Source organism: Zootoca vivipara, chromosome 14, assembly GCF_965207765.1.
Source record: "Zootoca vivipara chromosome 14, rZooViv2.hap1.1, whole genome shotgun sequence".
Taxonomy (NCBI): Eukaryota; Metazoa; Chordata; class Lepidosauria; order Squamata; family Lacertidae; genus Zootoca; species Zootoca vivipara.
The window spans coordinates 44,183,891-44,196,363 of NC_142597.1; the positions used below are offsets into that span (position 1 = coordinate 44,183,891).

A 12,473-nucleotide genomic window follows, 5' to 3' on the forward strand; every position below is an offset into this window, starting at 1 on the left:
AGCGCGTCTCACATTCCCTGCATGTCAGCAGCCCAGGAGCGCTGACCCTTTGCTAAGAGAACAGACTTCGGGGAGAGCCATGCTGCAGGCATGCCAGCTGGGAAGGGACTGGGAGCGATCTCAGCCCCAGAATATTATTATCATTATCATCATCATCATCATCACCTATTCTTACTGGGGGCCCATACAAAGTAGCGAGTGCTCTCTAAAAACCCCACAGAATACACCTTCTGCGCTGCTTTAAGAGCCAGTCAGCCCCAACGTTTATGAGGTTATGAAATTAAGGTAAAAATGAAGGTTGAGTGCCACTGAACACCTCTTTTTAAAAAAGAAATCAACCAACTTTGGAGACAGCCAGAAAGCACCCAAACTATCTCCCTAGCCGGAGAAATATGGAGTCTTAACAAGTGTCAGAAACATCCAGCCACTCTCCTTTGCATGTGGCATCGCCCTCCCACCCTACATTATGCCATGACCGAAAGAAGGCACCAACAGGAGCTTAGGGTAAGGGAGCTGTAGTAGCTATTTCACATGGTGGGGGGGGGGATTCCCACAGGAAAGCTGTGAAGAGGGGTGGGGAAAGGGGGTCTGAAAGGAAAGCCTTGGGTATACCCTGAGGGGCAACTTGACTCCCCACCCGCTAGAGGAGGGAGAGAACTGCAAGTTGATGCGGAGTTCGGAAAAGGAGACAGTTCTTGAGAACACCGCTCCCAAAGAATTTAATCCTGCAGCCACAAAAATGATGCCTTTCACTGCAGCAGGGGACAGTAGCATATGCACCAGTCGTTCCTCCCCTCTCCCCCTCCCCAAATAAGCACAGAGGTGCAAGGGAGATCAACCCCCAGCCCACCCTGCGCACCTTTTGACGAAGGAGCTTGCTGCGCACCCGGCCCCACAGCCTGGACCCAGTGTTGGGGGTCCGCTTGCCCTCGGAGGCTTCCTCCTCCAAGCTGTCCAGGGAGCAGTGGTCCAGCCGCTCAGAGGCCAGGTTGAGTGGGCCTTCGGGGGTCTGTACCAGCACCTCCGTCATCTTGCTGGCTTTCTCCCCACTTCAGGGGGGGTGTTCCTTGTGGGGGGGGGAGCAACCCCAGAAATCAGCAATGGATGAGGAGATGCCAAATATTTCCAAGAGAGAGGGTCCGCTCTCCTTTCGGCTAGCAGGATGAGGCAGGGGGCATACTGGAGGCAGCCGGATCCGTGCAAGCTCAGAGACTTTGCAAGAAAGAGCCCCTCATCTCTCCAGCATCCTCTCCGACTTGACTTGAGGGGAACAAGGAAAGCCAGCCTCTGTTCCGCCCCCTTCCTAGCAGCTTCTCCACCCCCCCTTTCCCCCTACTGGGTTAACCCCTCAAGCGCCAGGCTGTTTCCCTCTTGCCTAAGTCATGCACAGACTTTCCCAAGAGAATTAGTCCCTGGGTTGCCAAGTGGGCCATGGGTTGGTGCCTTTTAGGGGGTGGGCAGCTCTCCATAAAAGCAGCATCAATATCTCCCTGCGCTGGATCATCAGATGGAGGCGCTAACCCATCTGTTCCTATGAGCGGCCAGCCAGATGTCCCGTTCCCCCCCCCCCAGCACAAGCAACCAAAACAAGACAGTTTCTGCCCCCCCCCTCCTTGCTCCATTATTTGCTCTAGATTCTTTTACATCAGACAGAAAATCAGTGGAAAACTTTTAGATGCTGCTGCTAATTGGAAGATCTGGGAGCAAAAGAATTCACTCGGTTGAGAATTAAGATTGTTATATTTGTTTTACTTCCCTCCCCTGTTTTATACTAAAAACAATCCTGCGAGGTAGACCAGGCTGAGAGATATCACCCAATATGCTAAGCAAGGATGCAAATCTATGGGCTGTATTCACGCTTGTCCTACTCAGGGGAGACCCATTGAAATTAATGAACCTAAGGCAGGCATGTTCATTAAATTTAGAAGACATCTGAAGGCAGCCCTGTTTAGGGAGGCTCTTAATGTTTAATAGATCACTGTGTTTTATTTTTCTGTTGGAAGCTGCCCAGAGTGGCTGGGGAAACCCAGCCAGATGGGCGGGGTATAAATAAATTATTATTATTATTATTATTATTATTATTATTATTATTATTATTAATTTCACTGGGTCTACCCTGAGGAGGACTAGCCTTGGATAAAATCCCGAGTCTCCACAGTTTTGAGTCCAACACTCAAATGGCTATACTAAACCGGCACTTATCTACGAAGGGATCTTGTGGCCCAGCTATTACCTGGCGTTCCCGAGATTGCGGCATGCGTTCAAGATTGAGCACGATTCCCTCACAATGCAGGTGTGCGTTTCAACACATGCTCTCTGCGAGAACACACAGAACTTGAGGTCAAAGTGCTTCCATTTTTTTAACAACATAATTTTAGTTTGTAATTTTCTGTCTTTGTTTGTATTGTTTTATTGTATTAGTGTTTTCTGTATTGGTTTTAAATTTGATTTTAAGGAGAGGGGTCAATTTTAGTTTGTAATTTTCTGTCTTTGTATTGTTTTACTGTATTTTTTGACTTACATAGGTTTTAGGGAGGGATTTTTAGTTGGGCGTGGGAATCTGTTAAATTTTAGTGTATTTGTAATTTTTATTGTTTTTGGTTTTATTGTTTTATTGTGTTTTTTGTGTTTTTCTTTTGTTCTGTTCTTTGCTGTTTTTTACAGAGGCTTTATTTTGTTTTTAAGGGGAGGGATCAGGGCTGCCCGGGAGGGGGTCCCAGCAAGCAAAATGGCTGGGGCAGATTCCACAGGGGGTGATGCACTGGGACAACCGATCTCAGTGGTCACGGGTAGGAGGAGGAGTTACGCTAAGACCAGACCATGTCATTACCGAGGAGGCAGACTTAGTCGTTGTCTGAGGACTATCCCTGCCTCCGGGTCTGGTCCTGACCGGACGGATATTGGATCAGCAAGGGATACCCACATGACCTGAAGGTGCTGCTGTGCAATGCCAGGTCGATGATGAATAAGACCACTGCCATTCACGACCTGATTGTGGATGGAGGATTTGACCTGGCATGTGTGACAGAGACCTGGTTGGATGAAGCCGATGGGCCCGTTCTTGGCGCTGCTTGTCCACCAGGTTTCTCTTATGCACAGCAACCCAGGCCATCTGGGCGGGGAGGGGGGGTTGCAGTGATTTTTAGGAAGTCATTAGTTTGCACCAGGCGTCCTATTGGTAAGACTGAGTTTTCTGAGTGCATGTTCTGGAAGTTGGGCAATAGGGGCAGTACAGGATTCCTTTTGGTGTACCGACCTCCCCGCTGCACCAAGGATTCCCTGCCCGAGCTGCTTCGGGTCGTGTCGGATGTGCTCCTGGAGACACCTAGCTTGGTTGTCTTAGGGGATTTTAATATCCATGCCGACACGACCTTACAAGGAGCCGCTCGGGACTTCGTGGAAAGCATGGCCACCATGGGGCTGTCCCTGAATAAGTCTGGCCCAACTCATAGCCGCGGACATGCCTTGGACTTGGTGTTTACCTCTATGGATGTTGGTGATCTGAAATTAAGTAAAAGCGAAACAAAAGAAGTGCCATGGTCAGATCACTTTCTGGTGCAACTGGACTTCTCCGCAACCCTTCCCCTCTGCAGGGAGGTGGGACCGATTCGGATGGTCCGCCCCCGCTACTTAATGGATCCAATTGGCTTCCAGAGAGTGGTAGGGGATGTTTTATCCCATGTCGATGGCCTTTCAGCTGATTCCCTGGTGGCCCGCTGGAATGCGGAGTTAACCAGCGCTATTGACTGTCTGGCTCCGAAGCGCCCTCTCAGATTGCATGGAGCCCGGACAGCCCCGTGGTTTTCCCCGGCGCTGAGGGCGATGAAACAGTCGTTGAGACGGCTAGAGCGCCGGTGGCGGAAAACTCATTTTGAATCAGACCGGACACGGGCTAGAGCTCAACTTCGAGCCTACCAAGTGGCAATGGCGACGGCAAAGAGGACCTTCTTCGCCGTCTCCATCGCATCTGCAGAAAACAGCAGCAGGAGACTCTTCCAGGTGGTTCGCAATTTAGCGGAACCACCTGCTCCATCCGGGCCCAGTACGGGCCACATGATCTCCTGCAATGATTTTGCAAAGTTTTTTGCAGATAAAGTCGCTCAGATTCGGGAAGAGGTAGACTCCACCGTGGGAGCAGGGCCGGGGCGGGGGAGTGCTAGAGTCCTGTCTAGTAAAGTTTTGTGGGATCAATTTCAATCTGTTACCTCCGAGGATGTGGACAGGCTGCTTCGACGAGTGAAACCAACCACCTGTCTCCTTGATCCTTGCCCATCCTGGCTTATAAAAGCTAGCCGGGAAGGGCTGGGCGATGGGCTTCGCGGGTTGGTAAATGCTTCTCTCCATGAGGGAGCCTTCCCAGACCCGCTGAAAGAGGCGGTTATTAAACCGCTTCTTAAAAAACCATCTTTAGATCCGGCCAATATGGCCAACTATCGCCCAGTCTCAAATCTTCCATTCTTGGGCAAGGTGATTGAGCGAGTGGTTGCCGAACAACTTCAGGCACGCCTGGAAGAAGCGGACCATTTGGATCCCTTCCAGTCAGGATTCAGGCCTCATCATGGGACTGAAACTGCCTTGGTCGCACTGGTCGATGATCTCCGGCGGGCTAGGGACAAAGGTAAGAGCTGTTTCCTTGTTCTGCTGGATCTCTCAGCGGCTTTTGACACCATCAACCATAACATCCTTCTGGACCGTCTAGAGGGCTTGGGAACTGGGGGCACTGTCATGCAGTGGTTCCGCTCCTTCCTCCTGGGCCGTGTTCAGAAAGTGGTGGTGGGGGATGAGTGTTCAGACCCCTGGGCTCTCACTTGTAGGGTGCCTCAGGGTTCTGTCCTCTCCCCCATGCTTTTTAACATCTATATGCAGCCGCTGGGAGAGATCATCAGGGGGTTTGGGCTGGGTGTCCATCAGTATGCTGATGATACCCAGCTCTACCTCTCTTTTAAATCAGAACCAGAGAAGGCGGTGAAGGTCCTGTGTGAGTGCTTGGAGGCGGTTGGAGGATGGATGGCGGCTAACAGATTGAGATTGAATCCTGACAAGACAGAAGTACTGTTTGTGGGGGACAGGAGGCGGGCGGGTGTGGAGGACTCCCTGGTCCTGAATGGGGTAACTGTGCCCCTGAAAGACCAGGTGCGCAGCCTGGGAGTCATCTTAGACTCACAGCTGTCCATGGAGGCACAGGTCAACTCTGTGTCCAAGGCAGCTGTTTATCAGCTCCATCTGGTACGCAGGCTGAGTCCCTACCTGCCCGCTGACTGTCTCTCCAGAGTGGTGCATGCTCTAGTTATCTCTCGCTTGGACTACTGCAATGCGCTCTACGTGGGGCTACCTTTGAAGGTGACCCGGAAACTACAACTAATCCAGAATGCGGCAGCTAGACTAGTGACTGGGAGCGGCCGCCGAGACCACATAACACCGGTCCTGAAAGACCTACATTGGCTCCCAGTACGTTTCCGAGCACAATTCAAAGTGTTGGTGTTGACCTTTAAAGCCCTAAACGGCCTCGGTCCGGTATACCTGAAGGAGCGTCTCCACCCCCATCGTACTGCCCGGACACTGAGGTCCAGCTCCGAGGGCCTTCTGGCGGTTCCCTCACTACGAGAAGCCAAGTTACAGGGAACCAGGCAGAGGGCCTTCTCGGTAGTGGCACCCACCCTGTGGAATGCCCTCCCACTAGAGGTCAAAGAGAACAACAATTACCAGACCTTTAGAAGGCATCTCAAGGCAGCCCTGTTTAGGGAAGCTTTTAATGTTTGATGGATTTCTGTATTTTAATGTTTGATGGATTTCTGTATTTTAGAATTTCTGTTTTGTTGGAAGCCGCCCAGAGTGGCTGGGGGAACCCGGCCAGATGGGCGGGGTATAAATAATAAATTATTATTATTATTATTATTAAAGCCTTGTACCAAACCATTAGCCCATCTAGGCCAGTATTGTTTACTCTGACTAGCAGCTGCTTTGCAGGGTCTCAAGCACACAGAGTCCTCCCCACACTTCCCCAACCTGGTGCCGTCTGGGTGTTTTGGACTACGAGTCTTGCCCCAGCCAGCAACCTGCTTTTCAAAGCCTTGTCGGCAAGCCCTGCAGTGAAGTATAAAGGCGACTCCTTTGTGCGGCTTCTGGCAACCTGCTGGTGAAGGAAGGCCCTGCCTTCCAGTGTCAAGACCTGGCTGTGGTGACTCATGAGCAAGCAACAGGCCCCTACTCTCTGTCCATGCTCAGAGGCACTTGCACCATGCCACATAACCCAGGCATGGAAAACAGGTGCCAAGGGTACATTACAGCTCGTATTAGGTCTTTCCCTAATGCTCAAAGATGGTAAGGTTTGCATTTTTGGATCACACCCAAGAATGAAACACCTGCCCCCCCAAAAAGTTGTCTTTAACACATCCTGATTTCCCTGCTTGGTGTGGTCAAGAACACCGGTGTCTCCATCTGTCTCTCCTTCAATCCCTCTCCCTCGGAGTAGATGCAAGAGTTAAACAGCAAGCTCAGATTGGAATGTTCCTTTGCAAATGAGAAGCCAATGTGGTGGTGATGGGGGGGGGCAGAGCAGCAGAGACCTCCTCCTTCTCCTCCTTTAAACCTGCAGGATTCCCCCACAAGCTGGCCCCATTCTCTGCCCCCATTCCCAGCTGGAAGGCACCTGTCAGCAATCAGAGGCATCCTGAAGAGGGTCCTTCAAGGCCACAAAATCCTTAATATTCCAAAGCTGGGTGGTGCTACGGTGGTGGTGGGACGACGACACATCTGTACCCCCTGCCCAAAATGCTGCAAGACTCCTAGCAGCCTGCACAGCCGACAGGTCAGGGGTGGTGGCAATCTGGAATCATTGGCTCACTCGTTCAAAACAACCCAACCGATGATCAAGGTCACCGGTTTTGTTGGATTAATTAAACTCAATAGTTTTAATTGGATTTCGAACAAACGTGCAATTAATCGTTACCACCTTGAATTTTATTGTATTATTATCTTCCTTTGTGGGTTGAGCAGATCACTATTCTGAATGCTTTTTATAGGGTAGGGGGCACTGGGGGGGGGAGTAAATGGAACCAGCAGGGAGGGGGGCAGGGCCCACCAAAAAGTTTGGCAACCACTGACGTAGATATAACGAGGCAAAATAGCAGAGTTTCTAAAACAAAAAGGAGAAGTCTGTTTCACAAATTCCCCAACTAGAATTAAGAACAAAACGTTCTGTCCTCACAGTGGCCAAGCAGATGCCTCAGCAAGAAGCCCGCAAGCAGGGCCTTAAGACTGGCACAGGCTTGATAGCTTGAAGCAGCTAGTCGGTAAGGGAGATGCACTCTGCTTGTGGCACAGAGGCACTCCGCTTTTTTTTTAATTTAAGAGAAAAATATGCAACCTAAGCCTAACAGCTGCACACACACCTCAAAGGAGCTTGTCAATGCAGCCAGTGTGGTCAGAGTATCAAACTAGGAGCTGAGAGACCTGGGTTCAAATCCCCACTCAGCCTAACCCATCTCACAGGGTTCTTGTGGGGGTTAACTGAGGTGTCTCTCAGAAGTTGCCCTAGACCATTGTTTCCCAAACTTGGGTCTCCATCTGTTTTTGGACAACAACTCCCATCATCCCCAGCTAGCAGGACCAGTGGTCTGGGACGATGGGAACTGTAGTCCAAAAACAGCTGGAGACCCAAGTTTGGGAAACACTGATCTAGACTTTGAGTTTCCACTTTAAAAACAAGCAAGTCTCTAGTCTTCCTAGAAAGAAAGTTACGGTGCAAAATGTGCAGGGACCTTCTAAGCAGTTTCTGTGAAATGAGAATGTGATGTGCACACTTTTTTTGTTTTTCCTGGTGCTGAGGAATGTTCCCTGTTGCTTAAAGGTAAAGGGACCCCTGACCATTAGGTCCAGTCGTGACCCACTCTGGGGTTGTGGTGCTCATCTCGCATTATTGGCCGAGGGAGCCGGCGTACAGCTTCCAGGTCATGTGGCCAGCATGACAAAGCTGCTTCTGGTGAACCAGAGCAGCGCACGGAAATACCGTTTACCTTCCCGCTTGGAGTGGTACCTATTTATCTACTTGCACTTTGACGTGCTTTCAAACTGCTAGGTGGGCAGGAGCTGGGACCGAGCAACAGGAGCTCACCCTGTCATGCAGATTCGAACCACCGACCTTCTGATCAGCAAGCCCTAGGCTCAGTGGTTTAACCCACAGCGCTCGACAACAGCAACAGCATCTGCGTTTGTGTGCTTGTGCAAAATCAGTATTGTGCGATCTTTACAATCAGGACCAGCAGGACATAGCTGACTCCCCAAGGTAAGTATAAGGTTGCTGGGGTGGCTGTCTCTCTAATTTTGCATTATGCCCCCCCCCCCCGGAGGCTGCCATTTTGTGACTGGCGCCTACAGCACTCAAAATCTGAAACATGCCCTCTGGTCCCAAAAAGGTTGGTAAGGTCCATACTATACCGTGTTAGGTGAAAGGAACAGCTGAGACCTTATCCTTGCAGTCCAGGGATTGTTACTCTCCTAGTCACTCCCTTTTCCTGAACTAATTACGGTTTGCGCTGGACCGTAGCTAACAAGGCAAAAACTGTTATTACTGTAAGTGGCTCGAAATGCTGATTGACGCTGCGCCGCTGATTTTGTGGCTGCTGTTTAATTCCATCTGCTGAAGAACTGCCCAGAGCACTGTTTGATTGAGGGAGGCTGAGACGTAAATAACATGCAATTGATCCACAAGGAGGCAGAGAGCACAGCTGCTATCGGGAAAAGGCCTTATTTCAGGAGATACTCCCTGGCCCTCTCCAGGGATCTTCTGCATTGTGCATTCTCAGGGGGGTGGTATTATTATTATAAACAACAATAATAGTGAACGGCTTCAGAAGAGGATTGGACAAATGAAGAACATAAGATTTTACTTTCTTGGGCTCCTTGATCACTGCAGATGGTGACAGCAGTCACGAAATTAAAAGACGCCTGCTTCTTGGGAGAAAAGCAATGACAAACCTAGACAACATCTTAAAAAGCAGAGACATCACCTTGCCTGCAAAGGTCCGTATAGTTAAAGCTATGGTTTTCCCAGTAGTGATGTATGGAAGTGAGAGCTGGACCATAAAGACGGCTGATCGCTGAAGAATTGATGCTTTTGAATTATGGTGCTGGAGGAGACTCTTGAGAGTCCCATGGACTGCAGGAAGATCAAACCTATCCATTCTGAAGGAAATCAGCCCTGGGTGCTCACTGGAAGGACAGATCGTGAAGCTGAGGCTCCAATACTTTGGCCACCTCATGAGAAGAGAAGACTCCCTGGAAAAGACCCTGATGTTGGGAAAGATGGAGGGCACTAGGAGAAGGGGACGGCAGAGGACGAGATGGTTGGATAGTGTTCTCGAAGCTACGAACATGAGTCTGACCAAACTGCGGGAGGCAGTGGAAGACAGGAGAGCCTGGTGTGCTCTGGTCCATGGGGTCACAAAGAGTCGGACACAACTAAACGACTAAACAACAAAGATGTAGTTCCTGCTGGGTCAATGGCCAATGGCCCATCTAGTCCAGCATCCTTTTCTCACAGGGGCCACCCAGATGCCTATGCAAAACCTGCAGGCAGGACTGGAGCGCAAGAGTCCTTGCCCCCTCCTGAGGTTTCCAGCAACTGGTATTCAGAAGCATGGCTAGTAGCATAGATAGCCCTCTGCTCCTCCCTGAATTTGTCTACATAATCCTCTTTTCAAGCCATCCAGTTTGGTGGCCATCCTGCCTCCTGTGGGAGGGAGTTCCGGAGTTTAACAGTGGGCTGCATGAATAAGTCCTTCCTTTCATCTCTCCTGAATCTTCCAGCATTCATGGATGTCCACAAGTTCCAGTGTTGTGAGAGAGGAGGGAAAGCGTTTCTCTATACCAGGGGTGGCCAGCTTCCAGGAGACTGCGAACTACTCACAGAGTTAAAAATTGGCAGTAATATACCCCCTTTTGGGGGGGTTCAGGTCAAAGTTGTGGAGCTTTTTCTAAGAGGAAGGAAAGCCCTGTTTTGGGGGGTTCACACAGAAGTTATTGAACTTCTTTAGGGAAGAGGAAAGCGGCATTGAGCTTTTTTTTTTTAGGAAGGAAAACCCTGTTTTTGGTGATTCAGGTCATTTTAGGGGGGCAGGGCAAAGATGTTGAGCTTTTTTTTTTTTAGGGGAGCCAAAGATCTTTAGCTTCTTTGGGGGGAGCCACTGATCTACCGGTGATCTACCACAAACGTCCAGTGATCTACTGGTAGATCACAATCTACCTGTTGGACATGCCTGCTCTATACAGGACATGCCTGCTCTATATGCCTCCATTTATAAACTTCTATCCTCTAATAACTCATGGAAGACAACGCTGGCCACGATGGCCCTGCCCTGCCTCCGCTGTTGGGAGGCATTAATGCCTCTGAATACCAAGTAGTGGAAATCGCAAGTGAGCTGCTGATGTGCTCACGTGAAAACAGGGTGCTGGATCAGATGGGTCATTGGCCTGATCCAGCAGGTCCTTCGCAGGCTCAGCGCCACCATCGCAGCTGCCGCCACCGCAGCCACAACTAGGAAACCAGGGGTTGGTCCAGCTGCCTTCCAATACACAGAGGGTCAATCTTGGGCCAAGTCCCCCCATTACAAGCCCCATGAACCTCACAAGATCACCTTCCCAGGCTCTGTGCACCACGGTGAGACAGAGCGAGTTGCCTGCCACTGACCCTGGGGGTCCTCTCCCTCCAAGCCAGGCCTCCCACCTAATTGAAGCCAGAAACAGGTCTCCTGGCCTGACAAAAGGGCCCTTGTCTGCACAGGCTCTCCTGGCTGGACTGGGGGAGCTCAGAGGCACTGGGGAGGAGAGGGGCTTGGAACTTGGAGGGGTGGGGAGAAAGAGGCTGCAAGACAACACAGATCTGAGGACACGGGGGGTCTGGGCAGGATTCTGCCCATAGGTTTAGTCTAAGCTGCTTTGTCTCTCCCGGGACCAGGGATAGGATTTTGGGGTCTGGTTGAAAAGAGGAAGCACCTTCAGCATCCAAGGAAAGGTGGATTTGTCTGGTACCCTAGAAAGTCACTGCCTGTCCGTGTGGATATTCCCAGCCGTACCTGGTGATGCCGAGGATTGAAGCAAGCGAAGGAGGGGCTCTACCACAGAGCCAAAGCTCACCCTCTAACAACAAAACAAGATTCCAGTCCTCATTGTTCTGAGTTAAGCCCCACTTTGGGCAAAAAGTTTCCTGTGTTGCAGGGGGTTGGACTGGATGACCTTCATGGTCCCTTCCCACTCTACAGCTCAATGATTCTAAGGGCTCGTTTCAGCAGGAACACAGGAAGCTGCCTTATGTTGGGCCCATTCATTGGTCCACCTAGCTGAGTATTTTCCGTGCTGAATGACAGCAGCTCTCCAGGCTATCAGGCAGGAAGTCCCTCCCAGCCCTAGTCAGACCTTCTGCAGGGGCTCCACCACAGGCCTTTTGACCCTCCTTGCCTTGCCCACATCTCCTCCTCCCGTCCCCGCTGCACAGCACACACACCTCTGGGCACTATCTATCGCAAGCAGCCTGGCCGAGCTGTGGCCACTGGGGAGGTCCTTGGTTCCCAGGATTCCCCTGCCCGCCCCCAAGGTTCACACGGCTGGAATCTCCACACACCCAGCGGCCGTGACTCATGTTCCTTGAGGCAAGCCTCCTTTGCAATGACACGGCCACGATGTTTCTATCCACTGCCTCCCCACCAGTCGCAGAAGCCGCTCCAGGCTAGGAGGCATCCGAAGAGAGCTGGCCGCAGCTGGATCAGGCCAAAAGGGGCCCATCTAGTCCTGCCCTCACAGCGGCCCACCAGATCCAACCCAAGGAGAAGCAGGACCTGAACACAACAGAAGCCACTTTCTCCCTGCATGCCATTCCCAGCAAAGGCAAAGATTAGGCAATTTTGTAGAGGACACAACTATCAGTGGCTGCTAGCCCAAGTGGCTACGTTCTGCGCCCAACACCAAAGGCTCTGAATAATACCACTTGCTGGGAACCACGAGTGGGGAGAGTGCTATTGCTTATTCATTATTACGTTATTATCCTCCAAGAAGCTCAAAGTAGCAACACAGTTCTGTTCCCTGCCCACCTCTCCATGTTATCTTCACTACAACCCTGCGAGGTGCCTGCCTGACTCAGTTTAGTCTGTTTGCACATGTGACATTAAGGATAATGGTTGAAAACCAGCCCTGAAACTTCATACACAAACGGCCTCCTCTCTGCCCCCCCCCCAGCCTCTGCTGTGTCAAGAACAGAACCGCCTTCCCTTCAAACCCCCAACTAACAGGCACACACAGACACACTCCTTTTCATTCAGCCCAACTGAATCTCTGTTCACGTGAGCTCAGGGCACAAATAGTTTGGACGGAAGAAGAACCTGACAGAAGCCGATGGGGGGGGAAGGGAACGGGGGCTTGAGAAAGAAACACTCCCCACAGCCCTAAGGACTAGATCACTAATACAGACGCCTTCCCTTCAA

At 50.9% G+C, this 12,473-nt stretch overlaps 1 protein-coding gene across 3 annotated transcripts in view; it reads right to left on the reverse strand.

Moving 5' to 3' along the window:
* ABR (ABR activator of RhoGEF and GTPase) overlaps window positions 1-12,473 on the reverse strand; it is a 120,236-nt gene that overhangs the window by 18,863 nt on the left and 88,900 nt on the right. Inside the window, exon 1 of one of the 3 annotated variants that reach the window (XM_035138842.3) lies at window positions 860-1,410. The exons of the other annotated variants lie outside the window; for them this stretch is intronic. Within the exon in view, the coding sequence (XP_034994733.2) occupies window positions 860-1,030 (171 nt within the window). The 5' untranslated portion in view covers window positions 1,031-1,410. Of the gene's footprint in view, window positions 1-859; window positions 1,411-12,473 lie in introns of those variants that run through there. 3 annotated transcript variants of the gene reach the window in all.